A 27,883-nucleotide genomic window follows, 5' to 3' on the forward strand; every position below is an offset into this window, starting at 1 on the left:
ATCATTTCAGAAGACACTGTGGTCCAGTGGCAAGAACAATGGGTTGAAATTGAAGTTGGACACAAGTTCAAATCTGGAGTGAGTTCAAGTCCACTCTTTGCAAATCTCAAATTGTTTATTGAGGTGATGAAAATGATAAATATAACTTCCAATCATCTCATTTCAGAAGTCACTGTGGTCCAGTGGCAAAGACAATGGGTCAGACAGACCTCAAGTTAGTGGATTTGACTGCCATGTGGGAAATGGGGTTCGAATCCCGCTCTCGTTTGACTAATCACTACACTAGTAGTTCAGTAAATGGGTAATCCTTTTTTCATTCAAATAAAGACTTAGTCATTTTTTTCAGCAAAACAATATTTCCGGTCAGCCGGCTGACTGCCGACACCATACAGTTGTTGACTGGCGACACCGGGACGTGAACCCTCGACACCCATGTCGCAGGCAGGTGACTGACCCACTACACCACGAGGCGGCCCGCCTATACATGATTGGAAGTTATATTTATCCTTTTCATTACCTAAATAAACAATTTGAGAATTGCAAAGAGTGGAATTGAACTCATTCCTGATTTGAACTTGAGTCCACCTGAAGTTCTGACTCATTGTCTTTGCCACTGGACCACAGTGACTTCTGAAATGATGTGATTGGAAGTTATATCTATCCTTTTCATTACCTCAATAAACAATTTGAGAATTGCAAAGAGTGGAATTGAACTCACTCCTGATTTGAACTTGAGTCCACCAGAAGTTCTGACCGTTTGTCTTTGCAACTGGACCACAGTGACTTCTGAAATGAAGTGATTGGAAGTTATATTTATCCTTTTCATTACCTCAATAAACAATTTGTGAATTGCAAAGAGTGGAATTGAACTCACTCCTGATTCCCACCCCAAGTTCTGAACCAATATTTTTGCCACTGGACCACAGCAATAACTAGGAGAAGAATCAGAAATCAGATTTATTCTCCGACTTTCTTAGCCTTACTATACTATGTCGATTTTTTAAAGAAAAAAGCCTTACTATATATACTGAGTTCCGTCTATAATGCGCACCAATTGACGTGTGTAGTATGGACTCACTGGCATAAACGATACAGGGTTGTTGTTAATGTTTTTTCAACCGTCAAAAAGGGGTAATGTTTGTATATCAGGTTTTGACCTGGAAAAAAAATGCGATAGTAAATAAAATAAAATAAAAGCACCACGTGCAAGTATTTGGTTGACGCCAGTTTATTATTATTATTACATAATGTGACCAAGTACAAAATACAGCTGAATTAAGCAGTTTACCAACCACTGTGTGACCTGGGGCTAGATAAAGTGGAGGTTTAAAAAAAAAGTGTTCAGTATACTTGTAAGATTCCAATCTAATTGAATTAAAAAACAAACAAACAAACAAAAACAGCCAAGAAACTAAACGGTCTTACAAAACATCCAAAAGAAACCCCGGAAATCAGCTTTTCCAACACATTTGAAGGCAAAATGACAGGTGCACATCCCTAAGAACTTTAAATAAGAATGTGGGGGCAAATATTGAGTCGACACAGAATAGTTCATCTAACTAGGAACTATTCTTCATACATTGAACAAATGAATCACACGCAGTCTACATTTGAAGATACAATGATAGAAATGAGGCCACAGAGTACACACTCCCTACATCATTAAAGATATACCGATGTATAATTTGGTAAAATTGTAATGCTCTTCCCAGGATGCTTGCTACGACACGTCTGCAGTTGGCGGGGCAAAAATTATTTACAGCAAACGCTGCAGTGGGTCAACTTCCCGCAATTCAATGATGTTTGTATTGAGCCCACTGGACCGCGCTCGGGAAATCTGGTTGAGGTAAACCGCGGCAACTCCTACTTGGGTTACCCAATTGCATACAGAACTAGATCCGCTGCCAATGTTTGTATGGAAAGTCTTGATTATTTTTTCCAAAAATACTCAAAAGGAAAGACGGTAGCTAAGAAAGAGTCTTGTTTAATAATGCGTTAAAAAAAAATCTATTTTAGTAGTAGAGGAAAACAAAAGCCAATATTTCCTAAGAGTGCTCATCTTTAGTTTAAATGCCAACATTGTTTGAGCCGACCAAATGCAATATCTCAGATTTAGCACCTCATCATTTCTTGTATAATATATTTTTTTCTCGGTGTGATTTTTCTGACTTTACCCCTAGTATAGATGTCCAATCCATTTGGAGTGGATGGCCGTGAATGCACACATTTGGACAACTATAGTCATGAGTTGCAACCAATGAGTTCATCTGGGGGCATTTCAGGCTTCTGTTGAATTTTGGTCACTTCCTGTTGATTTTGGGGCATTTATGGGTCACTTCTTGTTGATTTTATGGCGTTTCTGAGTCACTTCCTGTTGATTTGGGGGTATTTCTTGGTCACAGAATAGGAACTGAGCCAGGAATGTGTCAAAATCAATAGTAAATTCCTTAGAATTAAACAGGAAGTGACCTGCAAACTTGCTCAAAAGTGAGAAGAGGGGATGTGAATTCTAATTTAATTTTGACAGGGAGGAGCGAATGAACGTTCATTAGTTCAGTCCTTCCACTTAATGTTGGCTGTGTTTTTTTTTCTTAAACAATGACCTTTTTTTTTAAACAATATATTGGTTCTTCGCTTAGCTTGAGTTTCTCAAAAACTTGAATTCACATTAACAAGCAGCTGCCTGGCTCCAGTTTGAATATTCAAGATTTAAATTCCAACTCTTTGCTCTGATTACCCATCAGTGTAAAGCTCGTGGACGTTTTCGAAAGGTTAATAAACATTGGCCACACAACTTTACCAAATGTAGTCGAACGTACGCCACACTTGTTTAGTCACGACTTCCTCTACTTTTCAAAAAGTATTATTGAGAAACATTTTATGTGGAAAACCTCTAAGCATGTGGGTATGCTAGTCTGAGAGAACACCAGTACTACTTTACCTAATCAAATACATGCACTGTTGAAATCTATCAGTGTGTGAAATCACATAATGGTTGCTTTTGTTTCCTCATTTTCTCCATCAGCAGCGGTCTATCATATTCACAATATTTTGATTGCAGTACCATTTTCGGGCACAATCTTACATTGTCCTCCTTTAAAGGTCAACGTGAGTAAACTTTTCAAACAATTCATTGCACTAAAATGTAACTTTATCCTCGTGCAGTATTGCTTGTTGGCAGATCTAGTTCCATGTCGATAGTTTGGATTCCCACGCCCCTGCCATCCTGCCCGCCTCTTCAACAAAACTACAATGGCCAAAATGCTAAGAGTGAGTTAGGTAGGTCCTTTGGGTCAACGGGTTGCACTTTTTTTTTTAAATCACGTGAGCTGCGTGGTGCAGCCAAGGCAACCGGGAATTCACGCGCACGATTCCACCCTGTGGCGGTCTGAATGAGGTTTGCGGATAATACATTCATAGTGCGGTCGAGGCACAGCTGAGGGACCGGCTGACATCAGGAGGGACGCTTTCCGAGTTAGCAATCTAAGGCACTCAAATGACAACATGGCACAGCTAACTCAAAGCAAACGAGAGAAGAAAACAAGCACCGCACGCGCACACTGACTTACCCCATAAGAATGCACCGCACAAACTCATTCACAGTAGCGCAAAAAAAGCAAAAAGAGAAGATCAGATGCGTCGTGAGTCGAGTTTGCTCCCCTGGGAGAGAAAAAGACAGCGCCGCGAGGACTGAGGTCACGCTCGACGCACCTGAGCTCACATCTCCTGCAGGGGGTGGCTCAGTTCGATGCGCTCCCTCTTGACGGCCGGCTCGCTTCGGGACACGTCGCCATCGCTGCCCAGGTCGCTCATTTCGTCGGAGAAGGAAACGTCTGACCGAGACAAAAGGCTTTGTTTGTCAAGATGCAATGCAACGATTAAATCGTGTAATGTGATTAGTAAAAAAGCTTTGACTTTAAAGTTGCAGCTGCGATGAGTTGTCGAATTAGAGTGCGGCGTATTGGTTGATTTTGAAAGGGTTTTATTTAATTACATTTATTTGGGAGGACACACTTCCCTCTCGTGGCATCATTAAATGTGACAAAGTCTGTCTACCGTGGCCACCTTAATAAGACTCTTCCTGTGAGGATCACGAATAAGCAGAGCAAGCGTCTGGAATGAAATATTATTCAAAAATCAAGTGAAACAATGACTATCTATTCTATAGCGATGAGTAATGAGTTGCTTATTTGTTAAGACAAAAAGCGTGTGTTTATGTGGATGTGATAAACTGGTCATGGAGTTTTCTAATCTTGAGCTCCGATGATGAAGGCATTTTTTAGATTACACCAATGCTTAATTGAGCCTTAATGTGTTATTTTGCTATAATATGGCTTGTTCTAATATTCATAATAAACAATCGGAGTTCTAAAAGTGTTGATTATTGTAGGAGTTATACTATCCTTCTAGTATGAATATTAATCTATTAAGCAAATAGCACGAGGCTAGCGCTTGACTCAGCACTGAAGTAAAAAAAATAATTAATTAAAACAAAGTTAAAATACAGGTGACACTACTTCGCGATTTTTTTGTTTGTCTGTTCTAACCGCGATATTCGAGGGATTACTGTATATGCATATTTACGTAATTATTCTGCAATGCATTAAGTCTGACTTAATTGATCAGACATTAATCGATTGGTTGGCTGCAATGTAAATAGTATTTTATGTTACCTTTTTCCATGAGTGAAGGCATCATAGAGCTCAGGTCGCTGAACTGCAATGTAAAAAAAAAAGAGGACCGTCAGTGTGAGTAAGTTGCTGGCGACAGCGTGTTTCTCTCACCTCGCCCATGACGGCGATGGGCGTTTCTCCGGTGGCTTGGGCCACACGCTGCTCCACCAAATAGAACATGTACTCGTCGTACAGCAGGCGGATCAGGTGGAAGGAACCGAAACTGGCGGCGCTGCGCAGAGTCAAGTCTCGGATGACCATGGAACTGTGCAGAGGGGCAAAAATGTTAGCTCAAAGAATATCTTCAAAACTGCTACTCATTGCATTGGATTGACTTTGCCTATGGTGGACTTTATTCCTATTTTTCTTTGAACATGTTTCACCCAAGGCCAAGTGGTTAGAGCGTCGGCCTCACAGTTTGCATGTTCTCCCGGGCCGGCCTTGCGTGGGTTTTCACCGGGTACTCCAGTTTCCTCCCACAGCCCCAAAACATGCATGCTAGGCTGGCGTGAGCGTGAATGGTTGTCATTTGTTTCCTTGTTCCCTTCAATTGGCTGGCCACCAATTCAGGGTCTCTGCCGTCTGGCACCCAGAGTTAGCTGGGAGAGGCTCCAGCACCCCCCGCGACCATTGTGAGGATAAACTATCAAAAGTTTAAAATGTAAAAAAAAAAAACTTTGTGACATAAACTATCAAAAGTTTAAAGTGTAAAATAAAAAATAATTCCGTGACCCTTGTGAGGATAAGCTCTATCAAAAGTTTAAAGTGTAAAATAATAATTCCGTGACCCTTGTGAGGATAAGCTCTATCAAAAGTTTAGTGTAAAACAAAAAAAACTTCTGTGACCTTTGTGAGGATAAGCTCCATCAAAAGCTTAGTGAATAATAATTTTAAAAAAAAATCCCTATATCACAAAAAATGTAATATCTATTAAGGGTTGTGTAAACTTTTGAATAGCTGTCCACTCTAGTGACCTCTGTAGGAAAGGTGCAACGTAGCTTTTGCGGCATATTTCTTCGTATCTGGATTACCTGTAGAAAGACCACTTGAGCAGGAACTGTCGTGCCGCCTTGGGGAAGCTGGGGCTGCCCTGGTGAGGCTTGAGAACCTGCGAGACCACGTTGTCCAGCCAAGTGGCCCACTGGTCCAAAGAACTCTGCTGCTGCAGGGTGACTTTAAAGTCCTGCTCCAGACGCTGCACCACGCTCTCGTCGCACTGGCACACCCAGGACGCCTGCTCCTGTCACAGGACAACCATACGGCCGTTGACTGCGCGCCGCACTGAGCATTTCGCGCCGGCTGTCCAGTAGGTACCTGTACGTTTGCGAAGTCCACCCGGTTGAGATCCGAGAGCATCTGGTTGATCTGCGAGGTGTTCTGGAGGACGGCACGCGCCGCCTGGGCCAGGTGATTGAGGCTGGTGTAACGTCTGAGTGTCTGTGCAAAGGCACTGACCACCGCCACCTACGGACGCATTTCAAACAAGTTCAAACCAGCCCTAACAAGTTTCCTGTGTTTGATGTGTGAAAAAAATAAATAAAATCAATTCCAGCTTTCTTGCAGATTCATTTCTATTTTTTGGTCACCTTAGTGCGGATGATTTCTTGAGGAAAGCTGGTCATGGCGTTGGTCAGCCAGCCCTCCAAACTCTTGGCAAAGTTCCTAATGGCCTGAGTGAGAGTGCCTGCAGAAAAACAATGGCATATCAGTCAGTCAAGAATATTTTATGTCCCACCCTTCAGATTTGAAATAATCCACATACAAAATACTAAAACAGTGTGTACATATGAACAAATATAAACATGACCATAATATATGATATCAATATCATGAATTTCTACATTTTGACAATAAAGTTTGTAAGGGAAAAAACACTAACTAGGAACAGGACGCAGCACATCTGGGATGAGGATCTCCACTAAGGCTTGGTAGAGGATGTGATCACAGCTTCTCATCCATAGTCGCACTGGTTCATATTTACACAGATTGAGCAGCTTCTCTCGAGGCAACACACCTTCCAGTTCATCATCACTGTGCACAAATCAAATGAAACTTTTCGAGGTTATGATAACAACCACGCTCACATGCTAGCAATATTTTCAAAACCATGAAAGCAGGGCTGTCCAAATTAGTTTTTTTATCCTTTTACTTAAATTTGTTAAAACAGGTGATATAGTGTGTATTGTACAATTAATATTTATGAATATACTGTATATGTTGAGGATGTCCCCGATCCAATCAGCTGATCGGAAATCGTAATTTTCAGAGAATCGGAATCAGGTAAAAAGATGTTTAAAATGTCCTCATTTATTTTCATTTTTAAATTTTAAAATGTCCTCATTTATTTTCATTTTTAAATATTAACTCAATGGGGCCACCAGTCAAGTTGGAAATGTGATTGATCACGCAATGTAAGCCTTTCCAGTTGAAATGGATTTGATGTCTATAATTGTCAATGGCAGAGTGTGTTAAGGGCTACAAGCAACAAAATAATTCAGCAAAGGAAATCTTAAACAGGATATCTTAATGCACAAGTGTCAAAGAGGCAGCCCAAGGGCCAAATCTGTCCCGCCACATCATTTTTGCAGCCCGAGAAATTAGTAAAGGATGAGTGCTGACTTTCTGTTTTATGATCACATTCAAATGAAGATTAGAGATGTGTATGTAGGGAATATTTTCTGTGTTCCCCTTTTTAAATCAGTAATTGCCAAAGATCTATACTAATTTGATTGTCCAAAAATGACCTATCAATCAGCATGATCGGAAAATCTGTCAATCCATTCATCGATTAATTTTGGTAGCCTAGTTGGAAGACATGACGGCCCTCCGGATGAAATTAAAATTTTCTATTACACTTTGAGAAGAGGGGGCTGTTGGGGTAACCCCCGTTCGCTGACCTGTTGGGAATAGTGGTGCTCCCGTCACTAGATGGTACTGTTGAGTACCAGAAGGTCTGCCAGAGTTTCTCAATGTAGTAGAACTGGAGGTTCATCACCACATCCAGAGTGGCCTGCAGGGAGGGGAGGAGAAGTGGGAGGGGAGGCAAACATTGAGAGGCCTACCATGGCAACCAGACACACAACACAGATCCTACAGGCAGCTCCCGCTCCTCACTGTGGGCCCGGCTGGTGCCGCCGCCAGCCAGCGGGAAGGCCGCGCATCAATCAACGTCATCAAAGGTCGCGTTTGGGTATCGCACTTCAAATTTCCAATGAATTTGCACACTTTTGCCAATGCGTTGACCTCAGTTGACAACCCCAAAATCAACAGAAACTTTGAGGAAACTTAAATGGAAATCATACATCCATCCTCAGATAAACATGAAAAGAAAGAAAAATCAAAATCTTTCTATTGAACTGTGTAACTTGTCTCAATACATTTGCATCAGTACAACAACTGAGTATGTAACTCTCGAAGAGTGTGCTTGCCACTGGATCTTTTTACACAGCGGTGTAGGCTTCGATCGGCAGCTATGTTTTTGCGTCTGCTTAGCTGTTGCCGTGGCAACCTTGTTTACGGTTGCCCCCAGCAACATGTCAAACACAGAACTCCAAAACAAAAAGGAGAATTCCCCATCCCCCTTTGAACAAACGCACTTTTTGGCCTCAAGGGGTAAACAGCATACTGAAGAGGACAAAAAAAAAACACGTGATCACATTCATTCCTATAGATTAAATTTGTCATGTGTACGCTTCAATGAATGACACTGATTCTGTTTCTCTGATTTCAAATGAACATTTTTTCGCCCTCTATCTCCAACAAGGAGAAGCCTCTGCTAATGAGATAACAGGTCACGGTTGGCACCAAATGAAGGCAACCAAATCAGAGGCATGAACATGAAACACACGGAGTGGCATGAGAGCGACAGGACGAGGCGTCACAAAAGCCCGCGGGGAGGCCGCCACAAAGACACCGAGATGTCCGGCCGGCGCTCAGAAAGGTTAATTGGCATGTCTTGAAAGCTGCTTGTGGATGAAAAGAAGGCAGGAACAAAGGGAGCACGGGGCGGATGGACAAGGGGAGGCCGGCGATAATGCGATAAAGCACTTGGTCGCTTTAATCACATCGGCTCCTGTCTGTTAAGCCCCCTGATTGTAATGTTTCTTATTATTTCCCCTTTCAACCAATGGTGGAAGCTAATTCGCAAATTCATCACTGAGGCTCTCAAGTGAATTACACAATCATATGATGATGTCTGACATTGAGAGCCTAGGTCGCAGGGTCAGAGCATTTACTCTGCCACTTTACAAATATCCAATTTAGATAGAAATAGATCCGTCATGGTGTTTATGCAGCATGATGACAGCATCCGACTTTACATTTGTACGGTCGACTTCATTTTTAATTCTGTTATTCAGTCTGTAATCGGGCAGTGCAGGTATACCCTCACAGTACTGCGTTCAGAACCGCTAAAACTGAAGTATTTAGAAAAAAAAACTATAAATAATGATTCTCGGACAAAACACTTTGATCTGTTCAGGTTCAATTCGATTGAAAAGGTCTTTACACAATCAGGTTCAGATGTTGTCAGTAAAAATGCACTCGGCTTACAAAAAAAATGGTTAGCGAGATGGTACTCGTTCATTCAGGAATGATCAAAGTGGGCAATTACCTATTCTATACAGCTCCCGGTTTAGGTAGCCAAGCAGGTATTTTTTCCTAATATTTAATAATGTAATGAAAAAGCTCTACATTAAAAATGTATTTTATGTTTACTTATATTAGCTTTTAAAGAGCATTGGCTATGTAAACTACCTTCACCCTTATATTAAGAGTTTTGGCTCTAATTGGCTTGTTTGGCCAGTAGACATAACATACAAGAAACCATTGATATGAGTGTCAAATGCAGCATGACTTGAAATCAATTGGTGGGGGGAGTTTGTGTGATAAGTTTTTCAACTATATGCTTACAATAGTACAATCCAAAAAAGGTTGAAATTGTATGTGATGTGGGCAAAGCCCCCACAAAGCACAACAAGACACTGTCTTGACTTGCTCAATCTGAGAGGTGTCTGAATTCACAACCTTTGGCACGTCCCACTACCCCTTAAATATAACCGACACTGGAACAATGTGGAAATGCATGACCGTCACCTACCTCGCAGTGTTCTCTATAGAGGGTCTGCAGTTTTTTGATATCATTGAAACTGATGCGATCCGGCAGAGGCTGTGTTCCCATGTCAGGAGTGGGAAATTCAGGCAAACTGTGACCTGTGTCTGCAGGAAGACATGTTGGCAAGTCAGCACTAGACAATAGGTTGAATGTAATTAAGATGTTCCACTGACGGTAATGTATGTGTAATTGCCAAACATAATAATGACGAATATGCCGTATTTTTCAAGCTACAAAGTGAGTTTATGGTAACTTTTAAAATCTTAAACAAAGATCTTTAACAAAGTATTTAAATAAATGAAAGGAAATGCAGTTCAATTGAAGATTATTTCATTGTTGTTTTGTTCTTAGTTCTGTCACCACATTAGAATGTTTAAAATCAACGCATCTTGTGAGCAAGCATGCTAGTTCCAAACTAAGTGATACTAAATTGAAAAGATAACCAGGTAAAATACCTAGTAAAACTTTATAATAATAATTAGTTTTAAATATCTGAGTAAACTGAACATTGCGTTCACACGAGCGTTTACCAGACTATAGAAAGGGGGCTTTTACCCCACATACAACCAAACTATCAAAAAAGTGTCATTTATAGTCTGGGAAGTATTACAATCTGATTCACTGACCTATGTACTGCTGGTGGTGTTGGCTCTGAGCTGCAACAGATTGTTCTGGCGTGTTATTACACTGAGAGTTGACACAAAGGTTGTCAGGCATTCCATCCACTTTTTGCAGAGGTTTGAACCTATAAAAAGGGCAAGATTGTTGCTTTCAGTTGAAATAAATACATACATAAATAGATACAAGTTGTTTTCAAGGTTAAATTCAACCAGAAGGGTAACCAAAAAGAGGATATGCGACTGATGAACATCTCAAAACTTGAGATCACAGGAACACAGTACCAAAAATGGACATTATCTCTTCGAGTAGATTAGACATAGCTGCATGAGACTCTTTCTAGACAGAGAGCAACAGATCGGAGAAAGATAGAGCACTAAGAATGGTGACCTTTGTTTCTGGTGGACAGGCTGCTGCCTCATGGCCATGTACTGGGTGTCTTCTTGCAACCGGTTTAGTGGAGAGTCTGGCTTCACGCGGATGCCATAATAATGATACTTTGAGTTGCCTCTGGAAGATTCAAAAGCCAGAAAGCATGTCATCAGAGTAATCACGGTCATTAGCATGTCGCTAATGCCTAGAAGCACAGTCATACACGTTACATCGCTAATAGCTATTTGATCACTGTTATCAGGAGCTCCGCCATGACGGAAGGACGGGCTCCAAGTTGTACCTGGTTCCGAGACGGCGGGTCCTGAGGCCCATGAAGACGGAGCGAATGAGCTTGCCAAAGGAGGCTGCATTGACTGGATCCAGTTTCTGTTCTTGGCAATGCCGCAAGTAATGGTTATAGAGGGAGCATCTGGGCAGGCTCACACCTTCTGCAGTCTCATAGTTGTCCAGCAGCCATTGGAGCTAAACATAAAAATGACACGAAAACAGGCGATGAGAACAACAATGGATTTTATCATATCACAACCTTGACAAGAAACACAAACACAGCAAAAGAAACATATTTGATCGGTGGCAAAGACACGAACAGCTGACGCTTCCTTTGTCTTTCAACATTTTATGACTTGAATTCATCTAATCAGTTGAATGCCACCAAGAACTGTGTAACTAAAACAGTGAAAACAAGTGAGGTTTGATTCAACTCAAGTTGCTGCTTTGGCAACTGTACCTAATACATGCTTGCATCATGACATAAACTACTGTACTTATTGCCAGTATCATCTGTATTTTTCCATAACCGGCATGAGCACATTCTATTGCAACAGTATACTAGTGCAAATGTGAGGTAAATCTGGAGCAAACCTAACATAAATTGCATGTATAGACAGAAATGTTGTTATTGTAGCCAGAGTAACTTTTTGTTGCAAATAAGATAACTTGCAGAAAATACATGTGGTGGTAGCAAACAAAGTAAAACTTTCCACAAATATCTGAAATTTTGATGACAATTTCAGTACAATAGATTCAATTACAACTCAAATTTTGTTCAACTACATGTTACTCTTACTATGACTACAAATCTTTTTCCCCCCACTACGTACTTCAGCACCAAATTTACTTTCAAAACTAGAAGTAGTGATTTGTCTGTGAACGCACAGACACACTGGAGCAATGCAACACACCCATTTAATGATCATCTAAATGTGTCCAAGTTGTCTTGACATGCAGTGTCAGTGTCTGTTTAGTCTAAATACGGGCTGCATTATTTTTGTACATACAAGACAAATATTTACGGGACATGTACATGCAACAATGTTACGCCCAGTTCAGTTTGACTGATTATTTGAAAAGTGATAGTAAATAAAAGCAGATCAAGGATGAATAATATTGGGACAATAATGCATGTCAGTGAGACAGAGCTGTGTCAATCAAGCTACAGCAGCAGACTTTTTTTAATGTTGCAAACACAAATAAAAACACACCACCTACAGGTCCCAGCAGACCCTCCCCTCTCCAAAGTTCTTTTCAAAGAAACTTCCAGATGGACTTACATGACTGTTGAGGAGGCTGCTTTTGTGACTTGCAATTCCTTCAGACTTTTGGAGGTTTTCAATCGCCATTTCAAGCTAAAGAAAGAAGCATGCAAAAAGAAGTGGACACAGAAGGGGGAGGAGGCAAAGAGGAAGATAAAAAGAAAGTTAAAAATAAGCAAAAGTATATAAAAAAATACAAAAAAAATAAATAAATAAGGAAACGAGATTGTTAGCAAGCAGCCAGATCTTTGCATTTCCATTCAAAACAGTCAGTGTTACCGCCAAAACCATTATTGCCACACAAAAGCATGCAAATCAAGGGACTTAAAGTTTAGTCAGGTCTGGCTGGCAGTCAGAAACTCTAATGTATGCAAATGGACCCACAAATAAGGGCAGAGGTCACATCAAGCTCAGAGACAATAGATCAACAGTGCCACCCCCCAAAACCACAATTTACCAAACAATGCCTTTAGAACACAAAAACCAGTGACAAGTGAGATCACAAATACGCCGACGGACTGTACGCAATTGTTTGTGGAGTGCATTAAGTGATTTTATCTTTGATTGGTAAAGTGATAGGCACATTCATTCGAGCTGGAGGAGAAAATCAAGCCCAAAAGAAAAGGCATGCTACTGCAGCCAACGAGAGAAGAAAAAGAAAAAGGGAAAAAAAAGAGGAGGCATCCTTCCAAGCCCGGAGAATGCTCCCGAGGGCTCCTGGCCAAATGGTAATGAGCCCCAGGGGTTGCTTTGTTTCATAGGGCGCTCAAGTGCCTGTGAAAACCTCTAAAACAAGGCATGGCTGAATTATTCAAGGCAGTGTCCTGGTTTTACAAGCTGTACTATCCCTGCTTGCTACACTGCAGAGCCTGATTGCCCAACTTGACTTGCTGTGAGATTTGCCACATTTTTATGCTCTTATAGAACTCCGAAAAAAAGCATTAACTATTTTACTACGGTCTGTGTGGCAAGTTGCTATAGGATTGCTGCAGCAATTTTACCAGGGCCAGATGTCTAAGTCTCCATCCAGCTGTGCCAATGAAATTGAGGAGCACATCCTCAATGTGGTTTTGTGGCTTGACAACTGGTCAAGTGCTGAAGATTCTAGTTCAAAAGTGTCATGAAATTGCATGGTGGCACACTGGCCTTTAAAGTGTCATTTCCTTGTACCACTCTGTTTACATTATAATTTGCTTAAATACCAACAAAACTCCCAAGAGTTGCTGATGCAAATATTGTATTTTCCAGACTTTGTCACTTAGTTTGTCTGACCCTGCTACATATACTCAGGTGTGAACTATATGTTGCTGTTTTTTTTTTCCACAGATAGCTGTGAGAAGGGTTTAAATCTTGGCACGCCTCTGACTTCTATACTGAAGACAAATTTGTTAGTGGTTTGGAGTTAGCTTGAGAGTTTGGTAAACAAGTTACGCTGTGCTGTTAAGGTTAATGTTATCTGAATAACATGTTATGTTAACAAACCCATTTATAGCCAATGTATAATGTTTGTTCTTGGTCGATAATGAAATAAAATTCCCTCCAAAAATCCGACTTTCACCCCAGTGCAACATATTTTTTTTCATTGTGCAGTTTTGGGGTGGTGCGACGTAATAGTTGAAATATACTGTATCCCCACACCTGTTTTTAAACGAGTATTCCAAGAAAGTTGGATACGTGTTCCTCACCATGGCTGAAGACGAGCGAGATGAGTGTGATACATGGTTGCGGCTTCCTTCCATGTTTCCTCCATGGATTAAATAGGTGCTGCCGCTGGAAATGATATGGCTGCTGCTTACGTCCATGGCAATGCCCACCATGCTATGAGGTGGCACACCCCCACTGGCGGAAGAAACCACGGTGGTGACGTGAGTTCCACCAGCTTGCGAGTCAAAGTACGGCCCTCCGCTGCTCTGCCCGTACAATTGTGCCTCTGGGTTGTAGTAGGCCGTGCGACTGTGGGAAATCACTTTAGTTACTGAACAGCAATAACATACACTCCCAACATAAATGGTAAACAGCAGAAACTTTCTGAAGCAGAATCACATTTAAGCAATGTCTGAATATTTAATTGTCTGGGCATTAAATCCATTGCAACAGGTTTTGGTGATCACGACTCACCACTTCATTCAACAAGCCTTTTGAAGACAGCTCTAGTTTGTGTTTTGGTGTGGAAACACAGCTATTTATGCTGCAAATTAGAGGCACAGCCCCAAACCCAAAACGGTATCATTCTTTCAGAGCGCATAACGAGTCATTTAGATGCATTACAGATAGGCTGCTGTCTGGCAGCGTGGGTCATCGGGTGGAAATTCCCTCATAAATGTTGCATTCCATTGTAAAGTTGTAGTCTAGCTGCCTCTTCAGTCAAGTGAGACAATTTTATTTGTATTTTTAAGAAGAAGAAGAATCACTGAGGGTTTTTTTTCTGAATGGATGAAAAGAACGCTGCCCTGTGTGTGGGAGCAGTGGTATTGCAAGCGGATCTCCGCTGTTTGGAGGTATGCTTTCTACCTTCTCAAACCTAAGACATGAAGAAGGACAACATAGTCCCATTTGTCTCCCACCCACCTAGGGATGCAACAACAAACTGATAAAAACAATGAGTTTTAAAAAGTTAAAATTATTTTGTGGTCTCCCTGTCAAGTGCCTTGTACAGCTATTTTAGACTCTTGAGGCAGTGTCAGATGCAACACACTATTTTTTGCTTGAGAGTAGGAGGCGAAATTAACGTTTTGTTGTAAATTTAATAACAAAATGCTATTTATAAAAATATTAAAGGCCACTAAAATAAATTAAGCATATAAAACCAATACCATTACCTTTATCGACAGACTAAACCAAAGTTTCAAGTTTGAAAAAAATACTTGTATGCTTTATAAAAAGTTACAAACTGAACTGCCAAAATGTTATGACACTACAAATTGGGAATAAAAATGTCATGCAATGATATGAAATTGCTAAATTTCAATATAGTATTTAAAATATAATATAGATGACGGATATATGTTTAGACTGATGAGATGTATATTTTCACGGAAGAAATATGCTGATAATAAATTTCATGTTGTAGGAAAATCTCAAAGACGTTAGGAGAGGTACCAATCAGAGGCTGGAAAGGTAAATGGCACATATAATAAACAATTACGACAAATAAGGTATGTTGGCAGAATTAATTCATAAAGAAGACCATCTCATAGTGGCAGTGTTTGTCAGAAGCCAAAACAGGAAGAGGATCACCGATTTCCTCATTGTAGGACAGAAATATAGCGGAGGAATATCAAAAAGGGAATTTCTGCAAATGTGATGATCTAGGGCAGGGGTAGGGAACCTATGGCTCGGGAGCCACATGCGGCTCTTTTGATGGGTGCATCTGGCTCTTTGCTAACCTGTGAGCTAAAATATGGAAATCGCTGGTGACAGAACTGAGATATTACATCTGGAACTGCTTTAATCTTCATTTTTTTTGCTTTAATCTTCATTTTTTTTGCAGTAGACTTCTAGAATGCATCCTCTCATTGATTAGCAACAGCATAAGAATCTTTTAAAAAATATTCATTTTTTCCACTTTAAAAGTGGTGAAATTACAAAAAAAAAATTGAAAAGGCACTCGTTTACATGTATGTATTTTGACTTTTAAATTCGTAGTATGGCTCACAAGGAATAACATTGGAAAATATGAATGGTTTGTGGCTCTCTTCGTCAAAAAGGTTCCCGACCCCTGATCTAGGGTCATAGAAAGGAAAGTGGCCCAAAACAGTTGAACGATTAAAGTCTCGTATTGGGACGGCATTCCTATTTCCAAACCTGTTTCCTCGGTCAGCAGATGTTTACAGACTGTCTTAAGATGGGAAGCCTTACAGTGATGAGAATAGCCTTGGGTCCCAATTTTGTGGAGATTTGTTGTTTGTATTTTTTTCAGTTTAAAGTTTTGACCCAGGATCTATGTTATACTGTGAACAAGTGACTATTTTGTATGCAATTATCTCAAAGCCTCAAATATATAAGGTTGATGAAGTTGGGTGTGTTAAAATGGTTGAGCAAACGAGAAATAATCCAAAAATCTTACATTGTTCCATTAGTGTAAACAGCCTCTCCACTTTCCCCTACGTAGTGCACCTGCGATGGATAGACATGCTGTGATTGCTGCACCTAAAAATAATGAAGAATTCAAAGCAAGGTAAATTAAATGTTTTGTGAAGTTTAAAAAGTGAACAAAAAACAAACACACTGCAACTTATCAATCACCCAGTGTGTGGTATAATCTAATAATAATAATAATAATAATCCACGGAGAAGGTTTATTTACAAAATGAAACAAGAAACAATTGCGTTCATAGACAAATGCATTTTGAATTGGGTCAGAAAGAATGAAGACTGTTTCTCTCTCATTCAATGCCCAACAATGTTGGGGACACGCAAAAGACAAAGGCTGTCTCCTCATAGTCGGGAATAGGTACAGAGAAGCTCAGTAGGACAACATTCATGCAATAGCTGTGCAGGGAAATATTTCAGCACCGGTGTGTGAAAGGCTAACCACAAAAGTTAGAACAGTCCATTCCAAATTCACACAAGTGTGTGCAAAAATGTACCACTGAGCCTGATGCCATGTCTGTTAGTATAGTGTAGACAAAAAAAAGTTGCCAAGTACAGAATAGTGCAGCCAGTGTCCCAAGGACCAGAATATCCATATTTGAATACCACCAACCAACAAGAATTTTTAATAAGTGTGGTGCAAAGACAGAGGCAGTGGGCCAGGCTCAGCCAGAGAAAGATACTCAGGAGTATAAGAAGCTCGAGTAAGAATTCAGTTTTCAGGCAGCAGCTTTCAGTTTATCATTGAAACCTTGGCCATCATCAGAACAATACAAGCATCCAGTATTTAATCTCTCAGTCACTTCTTAACATAAATGTAAATTCTGACACAAAGTAATCCCAAGGTATTAACCTTGACAACACCGTAAGTAAATGGCCAAGTGGTAAAAAAAACTATTTTCACAGCACTGTATATATATGTACAGTACTGTGTACCTGTGGAGGCACCTGTTGAGCCCTGGATACTGAAAGCTGCTGTACTTGTCCTCCTTTCTGAACTGAGCCTGTGGCTTGTACCAGCGCTCTCTGTGTAGATACAAGATATATCGCCATTATATAGAAATGTATGCATGTATTATACCACAAAAGGCCATGTATTTGAAAACCGGTAGATTCCATTATTTAAAAAAATATGCTATGACATAATTTCCTTATGCAACTGGTTGAAAAGTTGACCAGCATTGCATTTATGAACAGAGCAGCTCATGGCAAACTGTTTAATTTTGACATGTATAGAAAATGTATTCAAAGTAAAAGATATTGAGTGGTAGCTCCTAATTACCAACAGTCAGATAATTGATCATTCCTTACAACAAAAAGGGATTGGTCTGGATTCCAAAGTAACCTTGCCGCTGGCAAGCTTGGTGTTTGCAACCTACCTGTTGGGATGCCGGGACAGGCTGTACCACAGGAGCTTGGGCCGACGATGACGATCGCAACGCTGCCACGTTGGGCGACGTTTCGGAGCTGCCCTCGGAGCTCTGCATGCTGCATTGTTGGAAGGCCATCGTCAAAGAAAGGACGCAAGAAGGAAATGGGAGAAAAGAAAGGGAAAAGATTGAAAACACTCCATTTTCACAAATAAATGCAATAGTAAAAATAATTTCAATACACTAAACTGCAATATACCATAACATGTCACCTTATCTCTGTTTAATTATAGATTTATCTTGCAAGCTGCTTATCCTTATGAGGGACACGAGGATGCTGGAGCCCATCCAGGCTAACTATGGCCAGAAGGCCCGGTAAACCCTGAATCGGTTGCCAGCCAATCGCAGTCTGTGAAATTAATAATAACTAATAATTTAATATAACATGCTGTTCACTATGACATGGTCTCCCACTATTTACACATTTGACAACTGTCGTCATTCTTTTGCCAAACCCATGTGGGCACTTATGGAGGAGTGTCTTGCAAAATTGACTTCTTTAAGCTTTGCATCATGTTATGTGGTCAATTCCCTTGTTTAAAAACCCACCAGTGGTTTTCTGAACCACTTATGTGTCTGAAAAACCCAATCTCTCCTGTCTGTCAGTGGAGGATGAGTAACAAAACACTGAAATTCTCTGTCCTACATAGCTCCGCCTTTTATCCATAGCCCCGCCCTGCTCTGACATGTGGACTGTTCAGCTACTTCCACTACAGCACAGCTTGCCAACACCTCAAGAGAAGTATAGCAGCTAATGTGAGAGCTCAACTAACCTTTAGCTCCTGTGAGACTACTTGGATGGTAAACAGCTGCTTTTTAATTGAATAATTTTCAAAATGTCGACAAGTAAATGTATGTTTGGGTGCAAAAATTGGCATCCTCTTCACACTTTCAAAGGATGACATGCTTTATCAGAAATGAGCAGATTGTATTTTTGGAAATGTTTTGGAAAGAAACGCTTCGATCACGCCAATGTAAACTGAAGTCATTGGCCATGTTGACATAGACTAAATTTCTTTAATCCGACAAGAATTCTGATTAAAATGATGATCGGATTCACGGTTTTCACTTTCGGTGAGAACAAATAATTTTGACATGAACGTGGTTTGACCAAATATACTAGAAATAATAGTAGACGAAGGCATCACAGCCACTTGCGTGTTGACAAACCATCGCTCGCTTCATTCCTAGAATCCTTCCCTAGCATTATGTCTCATTTTTTTATGTGAAACGTAAAATGGCATTAAAATCTGAATGGACCCGGAACGAATCCCCAAATGACAAAAAAGGAGAGTTACTCAACCATTGGTTAATAATGGTATGGCATCATAAAAGGCCGACCGGAAAATGTAGTAACACAAAGGCTTGCCCCAAAAAGGGCAAAGTAGGGAAAAGTGTGAGCAAGGGGGTGCGATGAGGGTGCAGAATAACAAGCAGAGGTGGAAATTAGAATTCCCCTCAGAAAAATATACGGTAATGAACAGGTCCAAAATGTCAAAGGGTTTACAGGGCTTGAGCAAGATCGTGACAATATCCAGCACTTGTTTGAAATCAGCGGTCCTCTCTAAGGGGCCAAATAATCCATCTGATGTGAGGAAATTCCTCAATGCTTTGCTAACGTATTTTGGTTGCCATGGTGAGGAATCCATGGCAACCACCCCCAACTCAAACCTCTTGTCCCTTCCCGTTCACCTCTACCCCCACAACCAACCTCCGCCTTTTTTGCACAAGAACTTTGGAGTGTGACCGCAGAGAGCCGAGTGGGGGTGGAAGGCAATGAAGATGCTCTGGGGTGGGATGTTTTCATTAAATGAGGAGCATTAAAGACAGATTGGACAATGACTGTGCTCTGAAGGTAGATGAAGAAGAATCAAATCATTGAACCAAATAAGAAAAACTAAAGTTGTAATCAAGCGCAAAAGCAACAGGTGTAGGCACTAAGACTTTTTCTGGACTAAAATAACTTGATGGCCATTTAATGAAAATATTGACGTTTTATTTATAAATGATATTTCATTTTAAGAGATTGCACATGAAGCTGAACAGCATAATATACAATAATGTGATCAGTGTAAATATGTGTCTACTATCTTATATGTACTTCTTCGTATTGTCTGGCGCCTTAAATAATAATAAAAAAATGGTAGAATTTTTGGCAATTCAGTTGCTATGATTAAGGTGGAACTAAATGACTATTTTTGTAGAGAGAGTGGACGGGAAGTAGGTAAGTCTTCTTCAAGAAAGAAAACAATACATCTGGGTGTGCCACCACTGGCTTTTCCGCAAGAACAAGACATTACTAATAGACTGAAAGAGTATGTGGAAATTGTGTGTGCGTGTGTGTACTAAAATTCAGATTAAAAAAAGTTGGTCTAACACTTAGTAAGACACTCACTATCCATTTTATATTTCCCTTTTTACTGCAATTGATGCATATACTTACCCTAAAACAACTTTTAAGTCGATTCTTTCTTTTAGTAGATAGATTAAATATCCATAGCAGGGCTCATCAATTTTTTTAAGAGAAAGGCAGTGGATATTATTTTATATTTTTGAATTTGATCCTGGTGATCAGCCATGGAATATTTAACCCCTTGAACACAATTGAACCAAATTAGTCACATTCCAAATTATAACATCCTCAATGTTGTATTTTATTTTTTACCATTACTGTTTGTCACTGAATACATAAATGTATTTCATTGCTCGTAATTCTTTTAAATTTAATGTTATTATTATTAATAAATTATTATACAATATGGGCGGGTTGGTGGGTGAGTGGTTGGTGTGTCACAGTTCTGGGGTCCTGGGTACCGAATTTGCTTACGTCGTGACGTCACGCGCCGATGCTGCGGCCATGTTTGTCGTGACGTTATCGTGTCACTGCGCCGTCAATTTGCAGTTTTTTTTTGCATGTCGTGTTTTTATGCGCAAATAAGCCAAACCCTCAGTCATCATTTTTTTGTCCGACAAAAGCGGCTTATATGCGAGTATGTTCGCTAATCAAAAGTGTATCGGCTAAATTCTAAGCACAATAGGAACAAATGTTTCGTTTTCATAGTCAAAGCTGCAATTCTCCCAAAAGTACTTTGAAAACGATTTAAACTGGAAATGTGAATTGATTGACTTCATGCTTTTTAAAATTCCATTAAACTGGTGGATTTAATAGATAAAATGAAGTGCACCAAATTGGCTAATTTGACAAAAGAAACAGGGAATCAAGTGGGAGGGTCTCTCGCAACTTGGTGCCACAGAAGGTGAAAAGTCAAGCGAGCTTCCCCGTGGGAGTGCTGGAACACAAAAGTGCAACATTGCAGGAGATCAAGAACATAACTTCAAAATGTGACTGGACACCCTGCGTTTGGTACAAGGGATCAACACCTTCACACGGCAGCAGGCCCTCTCTTGTTCAGTCCGACAATACGTGAACCGGAGTTATAAATTAGACAACTTTTGAACGTCTTAAAAAAGGACATGAACTGTCAAGCATCTCGTGTAGACAGGATTAAAGCGTGGGAAACTCTTGACAGTTCAAACTTTAACAGGACTCAATCATAGAAAAACACATACAGATGTTCAATTAAGTGAAGGCGCTCGCAGTCTTGGCTCGTGTTTGCACTAGCTCACATTGTTTGCAGAGCAACAACCGTTGCCAGTGGCAACAACGTCCACTCCCGTTTCCAGGAGCCTGTTGCTATGCAACCGAAAGAATACTTCCCAAACCAAACAATGCCATCCCCCCACCTGATCCCTCTATCTCACACTAAGTAGAAACTTACAACAATAAACACTATGTAAGCTATTAATTTCAGACACTGGGAGACACGGCACTATTCCTGTGGTGCCATTATTGAAAACCGTGTAGATGTTGCGCCGCTTTGACTTGATTAAAGAGGACACGATGTGGAGCTCTCTGTGACGGTCAGAGGCAGAAAGGAGGAATGTTTAAGTCATCAAGTGTAAAACAGTCTATTCTTCAAGGTTGCTTTGCATTCAAGCCAAATGAAACCCAACCAAAGCCAAGTTCGAGCTTTCCAAAGTTACTTGCGTGAAGGGAGAACAGTCAAACAGTATGAGGAGTTTGTTGTTTTTGTTTAAACAGGAACAGACACTTGTTGAATTTCAATACAGACGTCAATGTGGGGCATGAAGAGAGAGCAGACACGTTTAGTACAAGCACAATGAATGAACATGAGCAACAGGTTGCTGGTGAGGAAGTTCTGTATTCGGGAATTCCATGTCATCATTCAATAACTTTCTACGTAAATCAGATTACAGTTGGGGCCTGCAAGTGAGCACTCTGATTTCATGAAACAGCACATGCACACTCTCTCGTACAAAAGGGTGCATTAACATGACGGCGATTTCCACAACAGAGGCTGGTCTTCAAGCCGTCTCATTAATTCATGGCTAATCCAATCGCAGTGGCTTGTAGGGGTACAGATGGCAGAGGAGAGAGTGGGCCTGAGCTAAGCAACCCCCCACTCTTATCTTCCACTGCATTATGTCAAATTAGCAGCTAGCGGGCTAAATTTGGCCCACAAGTGGAGAGCACCTGGCCGTGCGCTAACTCAGTGTCCTTTATGTTGAAACCAGACTTGACATGTGACACTCAAAGTTTTGACTTCCACCTAACTTAATTTGCCTTATAATATTATTTATGAAGAAAGCCAATTGAAAAATGTCTTAGGAAGCAAACAGACCTAAATTTCCTCATGAATTACGTTCCCTTATGAGTTAAAATTATCCATATACCTGCAGGAGATATTGTTCACCAAAATATTTTTCAAGGGGAGACACTCCACCATTCCGTAGGTTGAGAAAGTGTCTAAAATCTTTCAACTCCAGGTGTACATTGATATTGGACTCATTTTCTTTCAACTGTGCAACGATAGAATGAAGCTGCAAAGTGGCGAGGGACGACAGCATAACACTTTTCAGGACATTTAATCATTCGTCATTCAATCCACTCTCGGTGCTGGTGATAAAATACTAATGTAACCACAGCGTCCCTGGGGCAGACTGACAGGAGCGAGGCTAAGAATCAGCCCTTGCGACTACCAGCAACCACTACTTTCACACAGGTAAATTGAGTGAAATGTCTTGCCAAAAGACACAATGACATTGTGCAGAAGTGGATTTGAGTTCCTGACCCATCATCAAAGGACCAAATCGCTCAGCTAGATGCACCACTTTCAACACAAACAATGACTTCTGCAAATAAAGCAATATTTATAAGTCCAATTTTAAAATGGCCATCAGTTTGTTACCTCTGCATAATTTGGCCGTCGGTGAGATCTACGGTAATCGGGAAACCATGTTGTGTTGTATTCTCACCTCCCCCAACACAGGTCATCAGCGAAGCAACTATTTCACTCAGTCATCGTGCTCACCCCAGGCCTGACAGTCACAGCCAGTCATGCTGTTGCTATGGTGACGGTGCGTTTGCCCAAGCTCTGCTCTAGAAACTTCCTCCCCCAACTCTGTACCCCTTCTAACTCTTTCCAGATTTCTATAACTACCATGTCAACCTGTTAAACTCACCCCACCTCATCCTCAATAAGAATATTGACAGAAAACCTGGAGGGCGGCAAACCTGAGACTAGCAAAAAAGGGGTGAATTTCCTTCTTTGAGCCATGAAATCCATTTTAAGTCACTCATTTTCTAAAATACTAATAAGAAGAAAATCTAACTGTCAACAGCAGGCAAATTAATACAAGATTAAATTCACAGAACATAAAGCAAAGACATTCACACTGCTATTGAAGTTTATGCTTTTTGAAGTAACTTCCATTAAGGTACATTTTATCATCACATCTCATGTTAAAAAAATGCACTAATCTAGCAGTCTAATTGTAAAAAAAACCCTTTTTTTTTTAAATCCAGCACCTGACAGTAATGTTCCCAGAGTAGAAAATTATCTCTTCCACTGTTGTTCCCAAATAAATAAATCCCCATGAAAGCTCTTGGGGCAAAGATTGAAAAATATAGTCTAGCTGTTGGCAATAGTGATAAATCTGTTACAGGTTTTCAAGCCAAATAAACATCTCCAACAAAGCAGAAAGTCCATTTAAGAAAAGAAAAGTGAGGAGAGAATGGAGGGCTCCAGTTATCCCCTGCCAGAAGTAGGGGGAGGGAGTGGTCATTGTAATGCAAATGTCACTGCCTTGTCTGCTGTTTGTGGCAGGAAATTTAATTAGCAGTCGTGTAGCCACGATACAAACAGGTGGAATGTAAAGAATGCGCCAGATGACAATCAACCGGATAGGAAAGACAAGACTAAAAAACATTTCATTTCACAACCAGTTTCAACTTGTTGCCACAGTGTATGTACTATTCAGCGTTAATGTTTCTTTGACATATGACAAGGTGTGTTTCTGTGTATCCGAGCAACTGAAGCCCACAGTGATTTGCTAAATCACTCCGATCCTGCAGATTCAACTAGTTCCACTGTCACATTAATTAAAACCCTTTCCTATGGTGAACCCGACACATTACCACGCCTAAGCAGTCGTATTCATTTCCACTTAACAGGTCCCCACAAGGCATTCTGTGCCCAGTGGTTTTCGGAAATGTTTTCCACTTCAGTCATAAACCCAGTTAAATGAAGCTCATATCAGAGAGCAAACGGTACATGTAAAAGCAAATGCCACGTTGTGTTATTACTACTCGGCATGCATGCACAATATATTCTTTGAACATCTCATTATACAATAGTGTCATTGCATGATGTGAATATTTTTTTTGAACACACAAACTTTTATTTTGCTTCATAAAAGCCTTCTGGATCTCTTTCTTTTATATAGAGCAATCTTCAACATTCAAACCCACTCTGTATGGATTACACATTATTAAATGAAGACAACATGATCATTTGTGAGTCAATCAAAGTCTTCCCCAAAGTTATTCTGGCCAAAGGGTGAAAAATCTTCAATTTATAATATATCACACTATATATTACAATCACTCAAAATGTGGCAATGTCATTTTTTTCCTATATCGCCCATTTGTGAGTCAATCAAAGTCTTCCCCAAAGTTATTCTGGCCAAAGGGTGAAAAATCTTCATTTTATAATATCACACTATATATTGCAATCACTCAAAAAGTCGCAATGTCAGTTTTTTCCTATATTGCTCTTATTACCACCAATTGGACACAGCAGCAATGACACTGGTGACACTGACTCTGTATCAGTAAACTGGAAAGTAGACTGAAGCCTTCTCCCGGGGGCTCCGGCGGACCTCATCAAGATGAGCTAAATACAGCATCAGCAAACACACACATAGATCATGTGACTAAAAGCTGTGACAGGTCACCCGCTGTCCTAGAGACCACAGCAGCTGTCCTCCGCAGAGCTACACTTTGTGACACATGAGGGTCTGATAGCATATATTCATAAAAATAGTAACTAATAGGGATTTTCAATGTGAGATGTACAAAATATTGTTAAAAGGTCAGAAACCATATGCACCTTCACTAAATGTAAAGTGAATTTGGAAAGATATTAATCTGTTTAAAGATTAAGATTGTGTAGTATGTTTATGCTAAAGTCAAAATGACATATATCAACTAGCATCCCACTTAATTTAAAGATTGTATTGAAGCACCTTTTTTCGAGTGGCCTGTCTCTGCAAGCAACAAATATGCAATTTAACCACAAAAACAGATGAAAACCACCTCATTAAATCACTGACATTGAAAAGAATAACATTTTGCTTTCATCGTTCTTTCCATGACTTGGTTGTCTTTATGCGTATAAGTTGCCATGTAAACATAACATTATTGTCACACTCACATTGGGTCTTGGGTTTACTGACGGTTTTTGCAGTTAGCCTTCCTTGTGCGTGCGTGCATGCGTGCGTGCGTGTGCATGTGTGTGTGGAGGGAAGCGGGCAGTTGTTGACATGTACTAACCTACTTTATAGATGTTCTGATATCTTCTCATTTAGTTATTGGGCCATTTAAAACAGAATACAGCAGAGGAGAAAATGGAATTCAACCAAACCTTTCTGAAAAAACAAAGAAAAAAAGGTTGCCAAAGTTAATCCAATTGAAATCAATCAGCAAAACATTGCAACACTTGAGCTCATTGAAGGAAAAAGTAATGAAAATCAAATACAGACGTTATTGCAGCATAGGTGGGATGATGACGATTAAGTGGGCGATACCAGTAATATAAATTATACTAATCTGATGCAAAATTGAATAAATAGCATTTGACACAACACCTATTAATTAAGAATGTTAAGCAAACACTCATTTTAGTGATAGTAGTAGTTTATTGCTGTTATATAATAAGATTGGGGGGCAGAAAATGAGGTTATTTTATGTGGTTGGTGTTGGGTTTAATATTAATAATCAAATACATCTCAGGGCGGCTTGAGTGGTTACCATGTCGACCTCACAGCTCTGGGGTCCGGGTTCAAATCCAGGTCGGTCCACCTGTGTGGAGTTTGCATGTTCTCCCTGGGACTGCGTGGGTTTTCTCCGGGTACTCCGGTTTCCTCCCATATTCCAAAAACATGCATGGTAGCCTGATTGGACACTCTAAATTGCCCCTAGGTATGAGTGTGAGCGTGGATGGTTGTCCGTTTCCTCGTGCCCTGCCACCCATTCAGAGTGTCCCCCACCTCTGGCTCAAAGTCAGCTGGGATATGCTCCAGCACCCCCCGCGACCCTAGTGAGGATAAAGTGGTTCCGAAAATGAATGAAAAGATACATCTCAAAGCATATGCCATTAATAAAAAAGCATTTGCTAAATAAGATAAGTATGTGAGAATGCACGATTGAAAGTTTGACTCAAGTGATTTCGCAGAGTGGGGCTTAATTAGATCCACTTCCATGCCGCTCCCACACGTGCATTACAAAGGAACGTTATAGCACCACCTAGCTGAAACATACCACCCATTTGGCAACATTTCCCGTAAATACTGAACCGGGATTACCTGATTGATCACCGTTCAACATTCGATGGCGTAGCCCACTCACTCGAGGAACTAGATTTGCCAAGTAGACGTCCAACTCGAGTAAAGTTTTGAAAAGCGACAAGCCGCCAGCGACAAAGTTTCTACCTACTACCGGTAGCACAAACTTTTCTAAGGTTAGCCCGGCTCCGCTGCCACCTGCCCGACCCCGAAGAACGCCAGTCCTCGGTTCAAGTCGATCGACCATGACATGGCTACCGTCAAACAAACGCCGTGTACCCGCAACGATAAAACACAGACGGCTAGCACCAAGCTAAAAGCTCACCGACTCGCGGAAGGTTACATTAGCCCGAGTCGTCGTGCTGCCGCTCCCCGGAAAAAAAAAAGCGAGAGCGCCTACGCGTCCCCCCACACAACATAGCAACAAGTGTAAAGTGATGTTCAAAGCAAGCACGAGTTGCAACAACACTGACGCACAGCAAGGCCGCAAAAGCACGCAAAAAGAAGTGAAATAAGCCATTACATCTGACATTAGGGTGTAAAAGGCGTATCGTTGGAAGCGGCTTGGTGAACGCAACGCGGAAACAAGCGCAGGAACTTCAGAATACTGCAAGAGTCATTAAGCACCTACGCCATGTTATTTAATCCGAGTCACTTTTAAAAGGTATGGTCACCTTAGTTTTGAGAAAAGTTGTCCCTGTGCCTTTCTTGTCACTCTCTTCCCACTCGCTCGGTGGCCTCCAGTCCAGATGCTGCTGCTGCTGCGGCTGCTGTTGCTGAGTGTTGCGCCCGTTGGCAAGAAACTGTCTCCACGGCTACAGTCACTATGGCGCGACGGGGTCTCGAGGCAACTGTTGCTACCGTGCCGTGGCGACGTCACGGGCCGTCCTGTGCTGGGGGCGGGCCAAAATCACAAATCCTCCCACCCGTGTACGATTCCAGCTGGCAACTTCACCCCAACCACAAGAGGGCAGTCGTAATTAGCCACCGTAGAGCTAGACGCGTAGTCTCCGCTGTGAGACAAACGGGAGAAACGTTATCGCTTGACGGCCATCTTGAGTCAGAGCCACGGTGATAAACTTATATTGAATGCAGCGTGCGCTTTGA

General features: G+C 40.8%; 1 protein-coding gene across 10 annotated transcripts; it reads right to left on the reverse strand.

Moving 5' to 3' along the window:
* Window positions 1–1,210: 1,210 nt before the first annotated feature.
* rfx2 (regulatory factor X, 2 (influences HLA class II expression)) lies at window positions 1,211–27,792 on the reverse strand. Of its 10 annotated transcripts, none has more exons than XM_077606825.1 (19): window positions 27,451–27,789; window positions 25,767–25,861; window positions 17,801–17,909; window positions 17,358–17,447; window positions 16,396–16,478; window positions 14,015–14,282; window positions 12,348–12,422; window positions 11,078–11,259; window positions 10,795–10,914; window positions 10,413–10,531; window positions 9,772–9,890; window positions 7,571–7,683; window positions 6,553–6,704; window positions 6,260–6,357; window positions 5,988–6,137; window positions 5,705–5,913; window positions 4,785–4,938; window positions 4,674–4,716; window positions 1,211–3,833 (listed from the first exon to the last, which is right to left on the reverse strand). In XM_077606825.1, exons 3-19 carry the CDS (start codon window positions 17,906–17,908, stop codon window positions 3,718–3,720), a joined length of 2,199 nt encoding a protein of 732 aa, XP_077462951.1. In that variant the 5' UTR covers window position 17,909; window positions 25,767–25,861; window positions 27,451–27,789; the 3' UTR covers window positions 1,211–3,717. The 10 variants fall into 10 exon arrangements, with proteins under 10 accessions (XP_077462951.1, XP_077462950.1, XP_077462952.1 ...); XM_077606824.1 differs by lacking the exon at window positions 27,451–27,789 and adding an exon at window positions 26,798–27,294; XM_077606826.1 differs by lacking the exon at window positions 27,451–27,789 and adding an exon at window positions 26,244–26,734.
* Window positions 27,793–27,883: the final 91 nt, after the last annotated feature.

Source organism: Stigmatopora argus, chromosome 8, assembly GCF_051989625.1.
Source record: "Stigmatopora argus isolate UIUO_Sarg chromosome 8, RoL_Sarg_1.0, whole genome shotgun sequence".
In the NCBI taxonomy this organism is placed as follows: Eukaryota; Metazoa; Chordata; class Actinopteri; order Syngnathiformes; family Syngnathidae; genus Stigmatopora; species Stigmatopora argus.